Source organism: Acanthaster planci, linkage group LG12 (assembly GCF_054643075.1).
Source record: "Acanthaster planci isolate LZ-2023a linkage group LG12, COTS_SCS, whole genome shotgun sequence".
Lineage (NCBI taxonomy): Eukaryota > Metazoa > Echinodermata > Asteroidea > Valvatida > Acanthasteridae > Acanthaster > Acanthaster planci.
Window position 1 is genome coordinate 2113168 of NC_141788.1, and position 22431 is coordinate 2135598.

The following is a 22431-nucleotide window of genomic DNA, read 5'->3' on the forward strand; positions in this document are numbered from 1 at the left end:
CACAATTTTTGTACTTTATATATACAGGTCATTACGAAACTATTTTTAAAATTGAATTTTAATAAAGAAGTTTATAATTTTAGCTCAAGGGCTCATTATGTATTTCTTCCCTTAAATGTAATATTCAATAAGTGTTTTATTTGTTGTTTTGTGTCATATTTTTTTGTTTCTTAGCTGTATACATGTATGCATTGTCTTTTAGCCATATTTGTAAAATATGTAAACCATTGTGCAATTCGGCCGTGAGGCTGCGATATGATGTTTTTAAAATAAACCATTTAATACTAATAATTGCATGTCATAATTATTGTAGTGTTCGTAATAACGTGTTTATTCCTAATGGGATCCCTACTCGACAAGCACTGCTTCTATGGGACCCCATCCACAACCATTTTCCTTCCTGTTATATCCTTACAGCATATAATTAGGTGGAAATAAAGAATGACCGAACGGAATGGGTTACAGTTCATCTTGTGTTTACACAACGTAGGACTTTGAATAGTGCTTGCCAAGAATTGTACAATGCTTCCATTGACATGGAGGTCGAATAAATGTATTTTGGTTTGCGCATGTGCAAATGTCGTTGCTGTGCAAGCATACCTCTTTGACCAATTGGAGCCCAGCGCGCAATATTTTGATTGGTATGGTTTATGCCGACAGTGAACGGTCAAAAAAAAACTGTCAAAGGCTGTCGTTTCATTCAGAAAAGGTAAGACAGTTTGGTGCTTTTGGATTTTCTAGAAGGGGCCATTACACGAGGCTGCTTTGTGTGTGCTTGTTTTCATGTACCAACGGTCGTCAAATAATGAACTGCAGGAGTTGTAATTTGATTCCGTTTTGCCAGTTAGGACTCGGCGTTGCGATTATGTCTTCATTCCTGGTTAGAACACCTTAACTTGGTCCAGTCTTGGTTCCTTAGACTGGTTCCCGTTCCAGGAACCCCAACGTCCTCCAAACGTAGGGACCGGTAGCGAGTAACGAAATCGGACGAATCCTGCCGGGTTTATAATAAATGAGGAAACATGCCCGCTCAATGCACATATCAAGCAGGAACTGATAGCATATTTCGCTTTTCTTCGTTACTTCATGATAACTTCATTATAAATTGTTTATCTAAAATTTAACACAGTAGTCACTGATTTGAAATAAATTACCGTAAAATAATCGGATGATATTCATTTAAATAAAATTACCTCACTGTGATCAACAGAGGGTTAACAAGGATAACTACCTAGCCTTACTACTTGAACGTTATTCATGTCGATTAGCCTGACAGCATACAAATTCAGCACACAGGGCTAATTACATATGCTAAACTGCAGCTAGCCGCCGGTCCCTGTCGTCAGGAGAGAGAGCCCTCTAACAGTGATGGTTCGTGATCGCTGAACAACATACAGAGAGCTTTTGGAATGAAGACAACGTTGCATTTGATTTTTGTTTTACTTTTAAATCTGAAGTTTGTATCTTGTAGACACCCATGCATGTTAGACGAATCTAGATTTGACAAAGATGTGTTACATCCGAATACAGTCGAAAATGCACGCAAGCGAGAGAGCAAATGATCAACTGATCGATTTATCGATCGAATAGTAGTGGCTATCAATCCAAGTCTTTAAATTAGTTTTAAATGCCAAAGAGGTATTCCTATAAAGCCACCCTTATTTACCCTTGCTTTAGAATATTCTCCTTTTTCCCACTAAACCACCGCAACTTTAATGGGTCGCCGGCTACATGGCTGCATGGAAAAATCCAGGTGCAAGTTCTTAATTGGCGGATTTTTAACCTAGATACGTCTTTGTTTTCTCTGAAGCATTTCTTATATGCATAATCTATTCCAGAAGTCGGGATTTTTCAATATCTCACCGATTTATAGCTATTTTCCTGCATCAATGAACAAGATACAATGTAGCAAAATGTTTTTATACCCCAAATGACCCACTACAAGAAAGACAGTCGGCCCAGTTTAAGCTTCATTCTTCGACTGGGCTGACTATTAAGTTTTTACCCATATTCCCCATAATGAGGCTTTAGCCTACATGTCAACGTTTTTCGTTCCTTCCATTTCACAGAATGAGCGGCAACTAAAACGAGTCAGGATGAAGCATGCGTCATCTCTGTTTCTAATAGTGGTAAACGTTCACTGTAAGTAGTTACAAAAATATTACCCCAACGGAACCAAACGACCTGATTTGTTATTGGATGAAAATATACCAATAATTGGAAGGAAGAACCCAACTTTTCACGTTTAGTTCTTTATAAAAACTGCAAACCTGGGCAGTAGGATTTTCTTATGCTTTCACGAAAACAAAAATAATTCCATCTCCACAAAGGTCAGTAACTGAAGAGATAATTATATTAAATCAGGGTGCATGCCAGTGAACGGGAGTTAAATTCAATGGGCAGAAATATAAATCAAAACATTAAATAATTATACACTTCAGAGATGGTCCATTTAAGTTCATTTCAGCTACAGAGATATGAAAGTCTATGGTTTCAGCCTGACCGTCTTTCAGGTAAAGTCGCTTCAATTTCATTTCAAATAAGAGAGAGTTTTGTTCCCAAAGACATGGCTCTAGATCGCCAGGCATCCCTGGTAGAAGAATCCAAGGCAAAGACTGGTTCAGAAAGGCCACCCGTTTTTCCGAAGGTCAACAAACCTTGCTCCGATTTTTTTATATACTTTGAACTGATACTCGGCAAACTTCATTCCTTGCTCGCTCAGCGTTCGCCTTTCAAGCCCAGGCGAGTCAGGGCGGGGGGACAGTTTTCCTGGAACGAGGCCATCGTGGAAAAGTGCCTTGTCCCCCCATCACATCTCGCAAGTACGCTCCTGGAGACATTGACGCCATGTATTGGTACTACGGAACAACAAGCAGCACGGCCCTGTTGATCTCGTACTTCAGGGGACGAGTTGCTCCTCAGAACGGCATACCACACGGCATCTATGATATCGATAATGAGTTCTCTCTAGTCATCGAGAACGTCACCGCCAAAGACGAGGGAATTTATCACTTTAAGCTCAAGCCTCGTTTGAAGATGACAGAAGAAGGACACGTAGAAGTTTGTGACAAGGGTGAGTAGGGTGTACATGTTTATGCATGCGCATTGCTGGCAGCAAGATCTGTCATGAACCCAAACGAAGAAAGTCAAACTCATCGACGTCTATTCTTTTTTATATTCGTTAGATCCAACTGTCTGTAGTAACTTGAACAGTTTGGAACAGTAGATTTTATCAGCAATTGGTCAGATAAAAAAATAGTTTCCGTGCGCAAATTTTAAAAGGGTTAATATTATATTTGTTTGCGTCCTCTCATTATTTCTAACTAATGATGCCTTCTGTTGTTACCTCTGGACGTTCAGTTTCCTCAGGGGAGCCATATCCCACAGTCATCCGGTGCGATCCAGATCCATCAAATGCAAGCCAGTGCGCGATACAGATAAACCCCCTCTCTTCTGTTCACGAGCTGACGTGCGTCGTGAATCAGGTTAAACCTGCCGTGGAACTGAGGTGGAATCGTCTGTACACGTATATGAATGAATCCGTGGAACTCAACGCTGCAACGAGGGTGAAGCATGTAGTTCTACCGGCCAACAATGGTAAGCGAAGACATTCCAAGCTGTTAAATATGTTATGTGCCGTTCATTGGACTTAATTTTTTAAAACAGTGGTCTTAGCATGTGCATTCGTGTGATTTCCTTGGACGCTGCTCAACTGTCTTTTGTTTATGTTTACTTGGCACTAAATGACTAAAAGTGTATTGGCCTAAATTTAATGTGGGAGGAAAAAAGCTTACTCAAACACAAACTGTCATTGAGCATATTGGCGCCAGATTTGCTGGCATCAGAATTAGAGGTCCTACAATGGAAACTGTTCAGCGCTCACAAAAAACTGAGTCAGTTTCAAAAATCAGAAGTAGGTGAATATGTAGGGAATGACAGACCCGTAGTTGATTGGATTTATAACTCAGCAGAGAATTAGAGTGTCATACATCAAACAGTTCAGGGTGAACCGAGACTCTTTCCAAAATCTTACAACCAGGCTCGTCGTTGAGAAACAATACCTACTCGACTTCAGCATCCATCCAAGTGAACGATGTTGACGATGATGCAGTCTATCAGTGTGAGGCAATGGGTGTTGCTGTAGGCAGCGGCAGTCACATGAGAGTACATTTTAACAGCGGTGGCTACACCACTGAGACTTACGAAGTTCCGGCCAATCCTTGGCGGGATGGTGAGCTATGGAGGACTTACAGCCAGTTCAGCTCCACGGCGACTTACGGGGAAGCGGACTCATCGGCAAACCAGGGTACAAACTGAAGTCTTCAACTTGTCGGCAGGTTTTGCGAGCTATGTAGACTTTCAGGAGGAGCATTCAGTTAATTTATGGGGCCGTGCCTTGGCCTGATTTTACCCCTTAATTCTTAGTCTTTTTCCTGTTGTTCTGCTGCATTGAACCGGTTATTTTCAACCGGCCAGATCAGCAAAGTTGCTTCCTTCACAATATCACTGGTCTCACTTAAGTTTCTCGCCCCTTCCACCATTTCGTAAATGATGTATCCGCAGACTGAATCAACAACAACCAATCAATCAGCAATGAAAATGCAACAACTGAATTCATCCAGAGGTGTTTGGGATCATTTTACGGAATAACTTCTCACTTTTTCCTCATAGGAACAACTGCTTCGGCAGGTGCTGCATCGGCAATTGTCTACCAGCTGATCGAGACAAACCCTAGGACTGTTGCAGCATTGGTTATGTCTGCAGTCTCGCTCCTGTCAATCATGGTTTGGTTTGCATTTCGTTACAATGTAAGTTAACAGGCTCCACAGATTACAAAGGGTCTGTTTTCCTTCTTCCATGCTAAGAATAAGTACTAATATTCTAACTGCGGGCAACACAGAAACGAGGTTTCTGTGAGATGTAAGGCTGTTTTTGAAGACGGGGAATTTCTGATATTTTGTGTCCTGGGCTCGGCCAAACTTCCATCGTACCTTTCTCATCTCTCATAATGAAGTTTAAAAACTGGCATTATTGTTACAAAATATACTGCACAGGTATTATGCCGAACGAAAAAGCGAAATGAAGACGATGAACCTGCGCCAGAGAGGGCATAAATGACACCGGTGCAGAATGTGCATCAAGAGACACCAGCAGCTGCAAAATAAACGTACAAGAGGAAACTAAACAGAATCGAGTTGAAGTGATGAAATTTAAAGTGTCAAATGTTCCCAAATGGGGATGTCAACTACAGTGGCTTAACTTGGGGGTAAATTTCCACACATTATGTAACAGAGGTTTCAAACGGGAGCACCTGTTTGGCACGTGTCACCTTTCCCGTAGTTACGCCACTGGTCAAATATTCATGTACAGTACATATGCTTTGTTTACTCTGTCACTGCCATGTTGCCACACTGCTGAACATATCATCTTACATTTTTATTGCGTTTATCTTTGCCTCTGTACAGCATTTTCTATCATTTTCAAATTTTTGCTATTTTATCTTTTATCACAATTCAATCAAAACTCAGGTGTCCACACAAGATTAAGAAATTTGATACAAAAGACCTGTTTTTAAAAATTAATGCTGCAAATTATTATGCTTTCCTTTGTAAGGTTTCCTTAGTGTTTTAGTAATGAAAAATTGATTTATTTAGTTAATATCAACTCTCAAGGTTCTTAAGCATGCTTCACAGATCATGACATTAAAAATATAGATTTCCAAAGCTGGTATTTCTAGTTTTATTTTTAGTCTTGTAGCAATAGTGCATACTGCTGAGTTCACCACCCTGACTTTGAGTCCAAGGCAGAAGAAACTAAGTCTGGGTCTGCCAATAAAATAGTCAGATGCTCTCTTGCATTAAAACAAAGCTGGCACGAATAATGAATGTACATCCACCAGGTACAAGCTATGGAGAGAATAGGTCCCATATCAGTAACTGAATAAAATTCAAAGGCTCCGTTTTACATCCACAACGTTGGATTTAAAGGGTGGCTGCAATACGTTTTTGTGATCTGCCTCAGATAACCTTATTTTTTAACTTGTGTTTCATTATTTCAAAGGGTATTTTGACGCTTTTATGCTAATGAGATTTCCATATTCATGAGCAAAACTGTGATGTCATCTCAGGAAGAGGCCTCAGCGTTACATTGGTTTGTAAACAAAAAGTCCTTCATTTTTGTAGATATCCCTGGACTCGGTTTTCTTTCCTTTGATGATTTATTGTTGTTCATGTGCATAGCAAAATGTCAATCCCTCTCTCAGAAATGTTTTCATTAGGTAAGTTCTGGGTTTACAATTTGAACAGAAACACCTATGCACTGAACCATGTCTTCCCTACATGATGTTACAGCAACAGCGCCCTCAGTTCCATGGATAATTTTAATTGTTCAAAAACATGCCCTTTTAAATGATATGAGTGTAAAAGAGTTATCATACAATGAAATAGAGAAAAATTGTGTACAATAGAAATTCATTGCACCTGCACTCTGAAAATGGAGGTCATTGACTGCACATGTACATGTACACCTCTTGGATGCAACACTTCGTGCAGTTACGGGTGCACCACTACAAATAAATTCCCATAGACAGCAGTGATAAATCCCCATACTTCACAAATATTTTAAAAATACTCACAACTCTCACAGGTGTTCAGGCTGCACAGAAAAATGATGTTCCACATGTCCTCTTTCATTTTCCTTTCAATTTTCGGGGGGTTGACCAATGAATTTTTGAGAAATTTTCACCAGAAGCAGACCACCCCTAAAATGCAGAAAATGTCCCTGTCCAGAAAAGTAGCCATTTTCAAAAACCCTCCCTCAGCAAAATGGCTCAAATAGTGCCACTTTTAAACCCGATTGCATCCAAATTGCTCAGAATTGGAAGCCCCGACTCCGGCCCACAGGTCCAGTCTCATATTTCTTCAATTCCTCAGTTTCATGGCTATCAGGACCCTCTAATATAGAATATTTTGAGTCTATAACTTTTATTAATGAGCTCGGCGGACATATTTCTGGCCTAATTACCAGGGTGCACCCTTACTGGTCCGCCGTCAAGCTGACGCTTAGAGAGTATGTACGGATCGGGAACCAGTTTAGACCTTGTATACCATTATTAGGGAATTCCCCGGGCAAAGGTTATCGACGCAAGTCGTTTTGGCAGCTTGTTCTGTGTTCCTTCCTCCATGTTCTTAGAGGCCCCAGCATACTTTCTCGTGACGACGTCAAATTCTAAGTCTGTTTGAACAAGGCCTATCTATTGGGTAAGCACAAAATATGTGGCATTGCATATTTGCTCCGGCCTTTTGTAGTTGATACAACTTAACCGTATGCATGCAATACGGAAGTCTACAAGGTCATAGTAATGAATGCTAGCCCAGTCCCCGTTAGTCCCAGCTTCAGTACTAAACCATGGTTAAACCCAGCAAGATATAGGACTGAGGGGTACCCCCCACGACATGTCCAATTCCTATACACACTCTAGACTATTGTTACCTAACACGTCCCCCTACTCCCAAGATATCTGTAAAGAAGTCCTGAGATTCCGATTAAACAATGACCAACACAAAGGTGGGGTGGTGCTCTCCGACGGTCCCATATTTTGCTTCATATGCTATGTGTAGGCCTAGAAATCTTCATTGTGTACTTGGAGGGCGAACCTCGCGTAAGCATTTCTGTTGAATAGCCATATGGTTGTGTCGCAAAAGAATATACAACATATTATCCCTTTTGATGTAGCCTAGGCTTGCTTGCAGTATCGATCAAAATATGATTTCATCACAATACCCGTACTGTGTACATGTACATGTACACACATCTACTGTAATGGGCCCATTCACTATCCTTATCATTTCAGTAACTGTAACTCGAATGATAGTAATCAAGCAACAATAACCACAACACTAATGGTACACATCACGTCATCAAGAAGACTAATGTAATGTCTTACAGAGCTACGGGGAATTGAGAAAATCGAATGGACCTTTCCCATGAAATATGCGAATAAGGCAGGCGCATGCGCATTACTACCACTGGTTGGCAAAGTCATGGTTGCTTATATCTTTGACGTAACGTAACAATACAAATCTCCATGCGCATGTCACTATCGCCCGTCGTGCGTCGTCCGTCGTGCGTCGTGCGTCGCATTTTGCTTTTTGTTGTGTCCCCATTCTGCCATTTACCAGTTCCAAACATGCCATTTTCCGTCGTGCGTCGCCTGTCGTCCGTCGTGCGTCGCCCGTCGTGCGTCGCCCATCAAATGGGTTGCATATGACCTGCAAAAGCCGGGGTTTAACAAACTTCACTTCTAAAGATCTTTTCCGAATAAGGCAATTACAAATCCCACCTGCAAAGCACATACTAGTCACATAATTAATTCCAATAATGCTAGACTACCCCTGCCCCTTGACAAGAAAATATCTCTGAGAATTCAACCAAGTGTTTTTTGGGAAAAACATTTTCAGCAAAAATGTTCCGGCCAACTGATCCACATGTTTTTCTAATTTGCATACTGTAAAATGTGACGACTTGTTTTCATCAAATGCCAGGAAGAAATCTGCCAACCGATACAGATCTTCCATCTTGTCCTCTCAATTTCAACTTGAAATCCAGAAATACTAGACGTGCTGTGGATAACAAACTGTTTATTAAATGTATTGTTAAGGGGCAATTACCACTTGGTTTAAGTTTCAGAAAATATGACGTGTTGGTTTTTGTGGGTGTGTATGCCATGGTGGATAGACCAATGAGAACAGGTTGTCCAGCACATCAGCATTATTTATGGGGCTAACAAGTAACGTTACTGTTTAAAAGACTTCTGTGAGCCAACCTGCAACTAAAGTCATGTCTAATTTGGAGTATACAGCAGATTTCATCATAGGTATATCCGCCCTCAAAATAATGTTGAATCAGTTCGTCTCTTATGAAAACTATTGGGAATCAAACATTGTAAATAATCCATTATTTACATTCCGTTCTGTGGGATATCGTGCAGGGACAGACACAAATATCACATAGGCTATAGACCTAAAGTCTGGCTGTTAACGAGTAAAGTTACGTTTAGAGTAACTAAGTTTTCGAGAAAAACAATCTACCCTAACAAAAGTCTATTTTGTTAATTTATTTATGTAACCAAAATGGTATTATTTCATATACACGTTACTTAGCCGATGTCAGGATATTATTTCTTCTTTCAATTGGAGTTTGGCACAACTGCAAAAACGAATACATGTACATCTTCTAGTTCTCTTGCTAAAATGAGTGTCATACATGGTGGATCGATCGAACAAGGACATGTACATGTGAAACGATCAAGGGTCAAAGTTAAAAATACCACTGCGCAATCGTGACAAAAAAAAACACGGGCGACGCACAACGCACGACGGCAGATATGGAATTCCATAATATACACTCACAGTGCTGGAATTTTTGCTGACGTCCTTATATACTTACGCCTTGAGAACGCATTTGGAAGCGTTTTGAAAATAAAGATCATCCTACGTGTTCAAAGTTAGCCTGTATGAAAATCAGGCTAATCTCACCAATGTGTGATGCTCATGCAGCTATAAGAATTCTGTCTGCTTTACAAGAGACGCACAGTGGAGAAGAACGGTGTCAACCTGTACATCCTTCAGCCCCCCCCCACCCAACGAAAAGAAGTAAAACAAAAGAGTCATAGCCAGTATTGTAACAATAATTTACTCACCATAAAAGAATTAAAAAAAGCCTGGAAAGCGATTCAAATGTAACTATAGAGGCTTATACAGCACACCCCTGTCAGTAGCATCTCCTTGCGTCGAAAGATGGCATGTTTCACTCATACCATAGGCCCAATCTCTGTTTTTAACACGAGTTTTATTATTTAATTTTCAGTATATCATAGTAGCATTGCATTACGCACATTTAAAGTAAGATTTAACACATATCATTGTAGTACTTTCATCCAGGAACTCTCTTACGTAGCTTCACTTCAAAAATACCAGGATTTTGGACGTATAGCTTTTGTGAAACCTTAAACGCAAGCATGCTCTGCATAATAAAGAAGTGTAAAGAGGGAAATTAACAAAACAAGGGTTTCCTGTATTATTTCTTAAAATAAGAATAAATACCATATAAAATCTAAAAATAAAATATTTACATGTCAGTTATCACATATCATCAATAGTTTCTCAAGAAGGAAATGATTCACATTCAATGGAACTGTAAACAGGAGACGATCCATTTTTAACCCCTTACGTAGTTTCCGAACTTTGTGTGATCAGTGCTCATGTACTTCGAAAATAATTCTGGAAATCCCAATTGGGAAGTCCAATTTCCAAGTAACGGAATACAGCTTCATACTGAGTTTGAACGTACTGAGCTTGCACATCGCTGTCCGTCCTCTCTAAAGTCCAACAACATTTTTGTGAGTACACCTGCATATTGATTAAAATTTTTAAAAAATTCTTAGTAGTTCTCTTTACTGTAACTAACCTAGCCATGAAACGTGCAACTTACAAAAAAAGTCAGTTATTTGCTCGTATCTCAACCAGATAACCTGCTAATCGGCACGAGACTCTAACTAGCAGTCGTCCTTGTTGTCCAATGTGATTACACTGTTGGCATAGTTTTTAAAAGACGAAGGCGTTCTGCCTTTTGATTTGTTCCCCATAACATAGTAAAATAAATTATCCTAAATTATAAACCTAAATTATAAGCTATGAAATCAGACATCTATCTTGTTTGTTTGTGGGTTTGGTTTTATTTATTTTTTTTTTCATTTTCCAGCAGAATCACTTGAATTTTTTTCTTTTGGAGATTTGGTTTCTTCAATACTTGACAGAAAGTTTGACGAAACAAATAGAGAATGAATATTGTGTTGTGGCTGCCAGCTCTGGTGTTATGCAGTAAGAAATCCTATTTACAAACTTCATTTTTCACGGGGTTATGAGTCATCTGCAGTTAATGCACACAAAATAATTTACAAAGGAATTCCGGAGACAATACTCGGTCATTAAGTCAAGATATGATTTTTCAAATTTGAGAAAAAGATGGATTTCAGTGTTTTTTTTTTAGTAAAAACCATAGTTATTACCTTGAAATAAGGCTACCGAATGCAGGAAATGAGACCTTCCTGTTGGTCGCCCATCTGTTTATCGCAAAGAGTATACCATAGAATTATAGTATAATTCCTGTTTATTCATAAAGCAAACTTTCACAGGGATCATTTTCATCTTTGGCAGCTGTCAGACTAATCTGAATTCTTGTCATTTCCCAAAACCGAGAAAATATTGCAAAATAAACGTTTTAAAACTAACATAATATCGAACTTCATATTCTTCTAGTGAAATGCTTTTTTATGACAAAGTTATTTCCAACACATGCATGCTTCAACACCTTGTGCCAAAACGGCGAACTGTTCCACCGAACTCCGTCCTAAAACAAGACTTCGAATCAAATATGACGCATCATTGAGTGCAGTCTTGGAAAAAAGCCAGCAGCTGCATGTTCTGCTCTTCATTTCGGTCTGTTTTCAGCTAGACGTGTACTCTCGAAAAGTTTTCACCGAACACTTTAGCCCCCTTGCTGAATTTTGAAAGAAATGACTGTCAAGAACAGTGGCTTTGCGCGTACAGTAGCAATCACATTGTTCACCACCTCTAAAGGGACCGCTGTAAATAACCAATGACGGAGTTACTATAGAATTAAGCCTATCTAGAGAATATGTCACTGACATTGATCCTGCCCTTATCACCCATGTTCCATATCATGCACTTGAAGCCTAACCTTTTCCTTGTTTTATATCATGCGATTCCCTTGTAACTGCAATCTTTATTAATTTTAAAATCAGGACAAATGAAAACTACGATCCAAAATAGTATAAATGAGTCAGCGGTTGTCTTGTCCGTGTTACAGGTTGAAAAATCTGTTGAGACTACTCAAAATGGATAGTGCTGTGATATTATGCCTGATGATATCATTCCTCTGTTGTTGCTGTAAGTATTTCTCAAATGTAGATACATAAAAACGATAAACACTACTGTTCATAACGGAGAAGCAAAACAATTTCCTTTCAAAAACTTCACTTATTCCAAACGAGAATGCGGTAGGGGCAGTTATAACAGATTAGGTCCATCATAGATAAATAACAGGGACAAACGGGACTTGAACAACATCAGGGCCTTGTCAAATGTGTCTGTGATTACGTTAAAGTTTAAACTCTACAAAGACCCCGTTTTATGGAGCCCCAGGTTTTATGGATTTCTGAATATTGACAACTTTTCATGGATGGAGATACCTCCTACATCGGAGAGGGGTCTTATTTTCCGAACACGGTATTCGGAAAATAAGACCCCTCCTCGGTTCTCTGCTGATGGTGAAACAAAGTTAAGTTGTTAATCATGACTACTCAAAAGTATCGAGGTAGGAAAGAGTTCCTACATTTTAGATGAATATAGAATTACCACACAGACATTATCAGACAATTGATTTTTATTTTTTGTATCTTTATTTCATCACTAAGAGCATCAGACAATGTCCAGGCCCCATCCGAATTTCCAGTCTCCCAAAAATTAAGATCAATATCAGATGTCAGATCTTTTACATAAACTTAAACTTTGCAGAATTGCCGGTCATTTTCATAAATTTTCCGATATAAAGCTGCAAATTTCTCAAGCAAAGGTGAAACTCAAGAACCGGTTTAAGGTGTTCTGTCTTCAGTTGCTAAATTTGAACCATAATTTGGCTCACTTCTCTTCACCCCTGTTAAACAGTTGTTCCTCTTTTACCTAGTTTTTGGAGCATTCACACGAGCAGACGAGGAAATGATTTTCTTAGAACGAGGCCGCCGTGGGATCATACGTTGTCCCCCCATCACATCTCGCAAGTACACACCTGGAGACATTGACGCCATGTATTGGTACTACGGAACAACAAGCAGCACGGCCCTGTTGATCTCGTACTTCAGGGGACGAGTTGCTCCTCAGAACGGCATACCATACGGCATCTATGATATCGACAGTGAGTTCTCTCTAGTCACTGAGAACGCCACTGCCAAAGACGAGGGAATTTATCACTTTATGTTGAAGCCTCGATTGCAAATGGTTGAGGAAGGACAAGTAGAAGTTTGTGACAAGGGTGAGTGCTCTGTGCTGTCAATCTGAATCACTCTTTTTTGCTTAACACACGCACATAAATAAACGTCTAGCACGTGTTGGTTTTAACTTAAGGCAGCTTGCTAGGGCAGCTGAATAAACGTGACATTTTAGCATGTGGCCATGTCTGACTGTTCCAAAACAGAACTTTAGTCTAATTGCAAAATATTATTAGATATGAAGACGTTTGAAGTTAATGGATAATGGTACACTGGCGGTGTTTTGCAACACCGTCCTTGTCTCGGCTATTTTCACCATTCCAGTTTTGCATTCATGATCAGGATTCACGGCCTCAATTTTCATTTGTAATCCACTTAGGCCTACCATCCATATTTTTCTTCCATCAGCACCCAGTTTTTCTCTCCAAGTTTTCAGCATTTCACCTCAACTCCTCTCCCCCTTTATGGCAACTGCATTTTGTTCACCCTGTCTTTCGTATTTGTTCCAAAGAAAGCTTTCCATAAATATTAAGCTTTTTTTTCACCTCTGCTGATTACTAAGTTTCCCCAAGGCAGACATATCCTACGGTCGTTGGATGCAAACCAAGCGCATCAGATGCAAACCAGTGTGAGGTTCCTATAGACCAAACCATTGCGGAGCACAGCCTGACGTGTGTCATGGATCAGGTCAAACCTGCCGTGGAGCTGAGGTGGAGACGTCTTTATTTAGGCGGATCCACGGCACTCAACGCTTCCCTAACGGTCAAGCCTATAGTTCTACCAGCCGGCACAGGTACGTCGTATCGCTCCAACAATGCTGTTAAACTGTTTTCTGTTGCCTTTGATAGCACTGCATTTTGCCTATGAACTTTGTCTGTTTACCGTCTGGTTTTCCTGGTATCTCTCCATCAGGTTTGTCGTTGAGAAACAACACGTACTCGACTTCGGCATCCATCCAAGTAAACGATGTCAGCGATGATGCAGTCTATGAGTGTGAGGCAGTGGGTGTTGCTGTGGGCAGCGGCAGTCGCATGAGAGTACATTTTGCTAAGACTATCCACACCACAGAGGTGTATGATAACAAGTGGCCATCTGTTGATACTGGGCAGCCAATGTCATCGCAGAGTCCCCGCGACAAAGGTGCTCAATTTAGATAGTTGAAGAAAATTGAAAATTTAAAGTTGTTGAAATGACCTGACAACAAACAATGCACAAATTAAGCGAAACGAGCGGACTGCATAAACTAGTTTTAGACCCGGTATGTCAGAGATTTTGCTAACTACAATGAGAATAATGCATGTGAGAGTTTGAATCATATGATGAATTGCTCATGAGTGTAAAACAATTTTAATATTTCAAGAATGCCGAAAGGATAAAAATCATTTTGTTTTCCTTTGATCGGGGTTCAATCACTGATCATTTCAAACATGAGTCCCTATTTTAGAATTGAAGCTGTGTTTAAATATCAAGATGAGAAAAATAAAAAGTATATGTTAAACTCTACCTGGTTTGACTGTTTCCACAGATTCAACACCTGCTTCGGGTCATGACGTTTCGACAACCAAACCCAAACCAGGAGGAAACACAGTTGTCCTGATTTTCTTGGTGGTTGTGTTTCCCATCTCAGTCGTCGTACATGTCATCTTGATCCATTACATTGTAAGTACATATATGTAATGGAATTATTATCCACGTGCAATGGCGATAACAAGTTTGATCACGCTCTCCTTAAAAATATGAAATCCAGTTTCTTGATTCCTTCTGCCTTTGGAGGCATTATGAAAGCATTACGGGGAAATAAATCAAACATATGCCCACAGCAAACCAGTCCGAAACTACCTTGAAGATCTCTGACTGATTATGAGAACGTGATACTCTTTCATGCTTATTTTGTCCATACTGGTGCGAAATCTGCCCACTTTTATAAGTGGTTATTTTCTATTTCTTACGCAGATACATCTAAGGAGGCTTTTAAGAAAGCTGATAGACAAACGCAGGATACATCAAAGATTGCCATGAAGGAATCGATACTCGAGCTGGAACTCGAGCTATCGGAGACTCTTGGCAACAAATGCAGTTGATGATGGTGCAGGAACTTTCACAACTTTACATATATACTTACACTTTCAAAGTACTTGGTTCCTTTTTGAAAAGAAAAATCTTCCTATGTGTTCATAGTTATATGAAGGAAAATCACATCGATGTGTGAGGCAGATGTAGCAATAAGAATAAGAATTCTGTCTGCTTTACAAGAGGATGCACAGTGGAGAAGAACGGTGTCAACCTGTACATCCTTCAGCCCCCCCCCACCCAACGAAAAGAAGTAAAACAAAAGAGTCATAGCTAGTATTATAACAATAATTTACTCACCATAACCGAATAAAAAAAGCCTGAAAAGCGATTCAAGTGTAACTATAGAGGCTTATACAGCACACCCCTGTCAGTAGCATCTCCTTGCGTCGAAAGATGGCATGTTTCACTCATACCATAGGCCCCAATTTCTGTTTTTAACACGAGTTTTATTATTTAATTTTCAGTATATCATAGTAGCATTGCATTACGCACGTTTAAAGTAAGATTTAACACATATCATTGTAGTACTTTCATCCAGGAACTCTCTTACGTAGCTTCACTTCAAAAATACCAGGATTTTGGACGTATAGCTTTTGTGAAACCTTAAACGCAAGCATGCTCTGCATAATAAAGAAGTGTAAAGAGGGAAATTAACAAAACAAGGGTTTCCTGTATTATTTCTTAAAATAAGAATAAATACCATATAAAATCTAAAAATAAAATATTTACATGTCAGTTATCACATATCATCAATAGTTTCTCAAGAAGGAAATGATTCACATTCAATGGAACTGTAAACAGGAGACGATCCATTTTTAACCCCTTACGTAGTTTCCGCACGTTGTGTGGTCAGTGCTCATGTACTTCAAAATAATTCTGGAATTCCCAATGGGGAAGTCCAATTTCCAAGTAACGGAATACAGCTTCATACTGAGTTTGAACGTACTGAGCTGCACATCGCTGTCCGTCCTCTCTAAAGTCCAACAACATTTCTGTGAGTACACCTGCATATTGATTAAAATTTTTAAAAAATTCTTAGTAGTTCTCTTTACTGTAACTAACCTAGCCGTGAAACGTGCAACTTACAAAAAAAGTCAGTTATTTGCTCGTATCTCAACCAGATAACCTGCTAATCGGCACGAGACTCTAACTAGCAGTCGTCCTTGTTGTCCAATGTGATTACACTGTCGGCATAGTTTTTAAAAGACGAAGGCGTTCTGCCTTTTTATTTGTTCCCCATAACATAGTAAAATAAATTATCCTAAATTATAAACCTAAATTATAAGCTATGAAATCAGACATCTATCTTGTTTGTTTGTGGGTTTGGTTTTATTTATTTTTTTTTCATTTTCCAGCAGAATCACTTGAATTTTTTTCTTTTGGAGATTTGGTTTCTTCAATACTTGACAGAAAGTTTGACGAAACAAATAGAGAATGAATATTGTGTTGTGGCTGCCAGCTCTGGTGTTATGCAGTAAGAAATCCTATTTACAAACTTCATTTTTCACGGGGTTATGAGTCATCTGCAGTTAATGCACACAAAATAATTTACAAAGGAATTTCGGAGACAATACTCGGTCATTAAGTCAAGATATGATTTTTCAAATTTGAAAAAAAGATGGATTTCAGTGTTTTTTTTTTAGTAAAAACCATAGTTATTACCTTGAAATAAGGCTACCGAATGCAGGAAATGAGACCTTCCTGTTGGTCGCCCATCTGTTTATCGCAAAGAGTATACCATAGAATTATAGTATAATTCCTGTTTATTCATAAAGCAAACTTTCACAGGGATCATTTTCACCTTTGGCAGCTGTCAGACTAATCTGAATTCTTGTCATTTCCCAAAACCGAGAAAATATTGCAAAATAAACGTTTTAAAACTAACATAATATCGAACTTCATATTCTTCTAGTGAAATGCTTTTTTATGACAAAGTTATTTCCAACACATGCATGCTTCAACACCTTGTGCCAAAACGGCGAACTGTTCCACCGAACTCCGTCCTAAAACAAGACTTCGAATCAAATATGACGCATCATTGAGTGCAGTCTTGGAAAAAAGCCAGCAGCTGCATGTTCTGCTCTTCATTTCGGTCTGTTTTCAGCTAGACGTGTACTCTCGAAAAGTTTTCACCGAACACTTTAGCCCCCTTGCTGAATTTTGAAAGAAATGACTGTCAAGAACAGTGGCTTTGCGCGTACAGTAGCAATCACATTGTTCACCACCTCTAAAGGGACCGCTGTAAATAACCAATGACGGAGTTACTATAGAATTAAGCCTATCTAGAGAATATGTCACTGACATTGATCCTGCCCTTATCACCCATGTTCCATATCATGCACTTGAAGCCTAACCTTTTCCTTGTTTTATATCATGCGATTCCCTTGTAACTGCAATCTTTATTAATTTTAAAATCAGGACAAATGAAAACTACGATCCAAAATAGTATAAATGAGTCAGCGGTTGTCTTGTCCGTGTTACAGGTTGAAAAATCTGTTGAGACTACTCAAAATGGATAGTGCTGTGATATTATGCCTGATGATATCATTCCTCTGTTGTTGCTGTAAGTATTTCTCAAATGTAGATACATAAAAACGATAAACACTACTGTTCATAACGGAGAAGCAAAACAATTTCCTTTCAAAAACTTCACTTATTCCAAACGAGAATGCGGTAGGGGCAGTTATAACAGATTAGGTCCATCATAGATAAATAACAGGGACAAACGGGACTTGAACAACATCAGGGCCTTGTCAAATGTGTCTGTGATTACGTTAAAGTTTAAACTCTACAAAGACCCCGTTTTATGGAGCCCCAGGTTTTATGGATTTCCTGAATATTGACAACTTTTCATGGATGGAGATACCTCCTACATCGGAGAGGGGTCTTATTTTCCGAACACGGTATTCGGAAAATAAGACCCCTCCTCGGTTCTCTGCTGATGGTGAAACAAAGTTAAGTTGTTAATCATGACTACTCAAAAGTATCGAGGTAGGAAAGAGTTCCTACATTTTAGATGAATATAAAATTACCACACAGACATTATCAGACAATTGATTTTTATTTTTTGTATCTTTATTTCATCACTAAGAGCATCAGACAATGTCCAGGCCCCATCCGAATTTCCAGTCTCCCAGAAATTAAGATCAATATCAGATGTCAGATCTTTTACATAAACTTAAACTTTGCAGAATTGCCGGTCATTTTCATAAATTTTCTGATATAAAGCTGCAAATTTCTCAAGCAAAGGTGAAACTCAAGAACCGGTTTAAGGTGTTCTGTCTTCAGTTGCTAAATTTGAACCATAATTTGGCTCACTTCTCTTCACCCCTGTTAAACAGTTGTTCCTCTTTTACCTAGTTTTTGGAGCATTCACACGAGCAGACGAGGAAATGATTTTCTTAGAACGAGGCCACCGTGGGATCGTACCTTGTCCCCCCATCACATCTCGCAAGTACACACCTGGAGACATTGACGCCATGTATTGGTACTACGGAACAACAAGCAGCACGGCCCTGCTGATCTCGTACTTCAGGGGACGAGTTGCTCCTCAGAACGGCATACCACACGGCATCTATGATATCGACAGTGAGTTCTCTCTAGTCACTGAGAACGTCACTGCCAAAGACGAGGGAATTTATCACTTTATGTTGAAGCCTCGATTGCAAATGGTTGAGGAAGGACAAGTAGAAGTTTGTGACAAGGGTGAGTGCTCTGTGCTGTAAATCTGAATCACTCTTTTTTGCCTGCTATATTGCTAACACACGCACATAAATAAACGTCTAGCACGTGTTGGTTTTAACTTAAGGCAGCTTGCTAGGGCAGCTGAATAAACGTGACATTTTAGCATGTGGCCATGTCTGACTGTTCCAAAACAGAACTTTAGTCTAATTGCAAAATATTATTAGATATGAAGACGTTTGAAGTTAATGGATAATGGTACACTGGCGGTGTTTTGCAACACCGTCCTTGTCTCGGCTATTTTCACCATTCCAGTTTTGCATTCAAGATCAGGATTCACGGCCCATTTTTCATTTGTAATCCGTTTAGGCCTACCATCCTTATTTTTCTTCCATCGGCACCCAGTTTTTCTCTCCAAGTTTTCAGCATTTCACATCAACTCCTCCCCCCCTTTATGGCAACTGCATTTTGTTCACCCTGTCTTTCGTATTTGTTCCAAAGAAAGCTTTCCATAAATATTAAGCTTTTTTTCACCTCTGCTGATTACTAAGTTTCCCCAAGGCAGCCATATCCTACAGTCATTGGATGCAAACCAAGCGCATCAGATGCAAACCAGTGTGAGGTTCCTATAGACCAAACCATCGCGGAGCACAACCTGAGGTGTGTCATGGATCAGGTCAAACCTGCCGTGGAGCTGAGGTGGAGACGTCTGTATTTAGGCAGATCTACGGCACTCAACGCTTCCCTAACGGTCAGGCCTGTAGTTCTACCAGCCGGCACAGGTACGTCGTATCGCTCCAACAATGCTGTTAAACTGTTTTATGTTGCCTTTGATAGCACTGCATTTTGCCTATGAACTTTGTCTGTTTACCGTCTGGTTTTCCTGGTATCTCTCCATCAGGTTTGTCGTTGAGAAACAACACGTACTCGACTTCGGCATCCATCCAAGTAAACGATGTCAGCGATGATGCAGTCTATGAGTGTGAGGCAGTGGGTGTTGCTGTGGGCAGCGGCAGTCGCATGAGAGTACATTTTGCCAAGACTATCCACACCACAGAGGTGTATGATAACCAGCGGCCATCTGTTGATGCTGGGCAACCAATGTCATCACAGAGTCCCTGCGACAAAGGTGCTCAATTTAGATAGTTGAGGAAAATTGAAAATTTAAAGTTGTTGAAATGACCTGACAAGAAACAATGCACAAATTAAGCGAAAAGAGCGGACTGCATAAACTAGTTTTAGACCCGGTATGTCAGAGATTTGCTAACTACAATGAGGATAATGCATGTGAGAGTTTGAATCATATGATGAATTGTTCATGAGTGTAAAACAATTTTAATATTTCAAGAATGCCGAAAGGATAAAAATCATTTTGTTTTCCTTTGATCGGGGTTCAATGACTGATTATTTCAAACATGAGTCCCTATTTTAGAATTGAAGCTGTGTTTAAATATCAAGATGAGAAAAATAACAAGTATATGTTAAACTGGAGCTGGTTTGACTGTTTCCACAGATTCAACACCTGCTTCGGGTCATGATATTGGGTCGATAACCAAACCCAAACCAGGAGGAAACACAGTTAGCCTGATTTTCTTGGTGGTCATGCTTTCCATCTCAGTCGTATGTGTCATCTTGATCCTTTACATTGTAAGTACATGTGTGTAATGGAACTATTATCCACGTGCAATCAAGTTTGATCACGCTCTCCTTAGAAATCCAGTTGCTTGATTCCTTCTGCCTTTGGAGGCATTATGAAAGCATTACGGGGAAATAAATCAAACATATGCCCACAGCACAGCAAACCAGTCCGAAACTACCTTGAAGATCTCTGACTGATTATGAGAACGTGATACTCTTTCATGCTTATTTTGTCCATACTGGTGCGAAATCTGCCCACTTTCGTAAGTGGTTATTTTCTATTTCTTACGCAGATACATCTAAGGAGGCTTTTAAGAAAGCATGATAGACAAACGCAGGATACATCAAAGATTGCCATGAAGGAATCGATAGCCGAGCTGAAACCCCTATCTGTAGCTCCCAGCAACGACTGCAAATGCTAAGAACGTGTTGAGTTCATTGGAAGCCAATTGTCAAAACTATATAAATTTGTAATCATAGTGCGGGAAGTTTCATTGAGTTTAGTTTGACAGTGACTTGTAAATGAATTCAAGATTTTGGATTGTAAAGACCATTGTCTGCAAACAATAGTGGTTAGATTTGTACCTGTCCCTTTGCTCTTAGAACTCTGTGATAACCTTGGCCGGGCCCCGTAAGCTATAACCCTTTTTTGAGTCATTTCTCCGGCCCAAAATAACATTTTTCAAGGCTATTTCGCGTTTCGTTGTCAGATACACTTAATTTGGGACACATAGGGTTTGCACCTACAATGCTTGAATTCTGGGCAATGCGACCTGCACTTTTTGGGGCGTTTGATCACCAAAGGATTTGATAAAGGAAAAAGCAAATCGTTAGTCATATTTTCTTCAAACATAATTCTTAACACCTGTAAAGTCTTCTCATATTTGCAGCAGACAACAAGGTCTGGTTGTACTAGGTAGGCTAAGCTTCCACCAGGAAAATAAGTCCAAATATTATTTTAGACAATTGACTGAATGTATCAAAATTATTGTCATATACAATAATAAACCCTTATATTATGTGATATTTTGGTGACGTGTTATTTGAAGCTCACGTTACTTGTACTATAATTTACTTGCAAGTAACTCTTTGCGTATGAATACAAACAAGACAGTATAAGAGACGGTCAAAGACTTTGACGGGGTTGGCCGGCCGTGGAGTTCGAGTTTTAGAGGGACGCGGAGAGTATGGGTATATTTTGGTGTCAGTAGCACCCATTTCCGCGTCTGTGTAGCCCTAATCTATGGTGATTTTGTAGTACAGTCTACAACGAAACCCCCAGAGAGTACATGTTATTCTTGATTTTGCATGTGATATTGATGTATTATGTTTAAGGACATTGCCGTTCGCTTTTAAGTATCCTATCTAAGCAACGATACACATGTGCTTTTGTCTGTGAATGTACTGTACATGTTAAGTGTGTGTATGTAGATACAGGTTGATCATTGGAAGCTCTCAATATTTTGTTATTTCAGGCAATGGGTTTTTTGTCACTCCAGGATTTGTATTGTAAGGATGCCTGTGACAGTTGCTGATCACCGATAAACCAAGGCTACAGATATCCTGCTGAGTCTGTCTCGGTCTTTGTGCGTGTGCTCGTTCCGTTTCACAATGGGACTGGGCCTCCTTGTGGCGTCCCACTACAATTGTATTTGGTGGAATGCGAGACTTTTTATGCGTTTGCGCGCCGATGTATTTGTAAGTCGCAAAGTTTATGTGGTCGAGTATATCCCTCGTAGGCTCTTGAATATCATAGCAGATTTGATGCCCAACGATATTTTCATTTTTTTTTCTTTTATGCCAAATTTATAGACTGGATTTACGCCTTAGCAGATTGTTTTTGGCACCATAGTCAACAGACTTTTTCTTTGCCGTCGTGATTATAAAAAATTGGACGAATAATGTGCATGTTTTTCACGCTTGTGTACTACGGATTCTACTATCACGAGTCTGCTGGGGTCAAAGGGCCTATA

General features: G+C 39.6%; 1 protein-coding gene across 1 annotated transcript; it reads left to right on the top strand.

The window, feature by feature from the left end:
- Positions 1–606: 606 nt before the first annotated feature.
- On the top strand, positions 607–22019 carry LOC110989568 (uncharacterized). Its single transcript, XM_087144154.1, has 10 exons — positions 607–709; positions 2070–2142; positions 2723–3073; positions 3361–3597; positions 4040–4180; positions 12775–13110; positions 13629–13859; positions 13979–14206; positions 14592–14725; positions 20752–22019. The coding sequence occupies exons 1-10, from the start codon at positions 644–646 to the stop codon at positions 20878–20880; spliced, it is 1926 nt and encodes a 641-aa protein (XP_087000280.1). The 5' UTR covers positions 607–643; the 3' UTR covers positions 20881–22019.
- Positions 22020–22431: the final 412 nt, after the last annotated feature.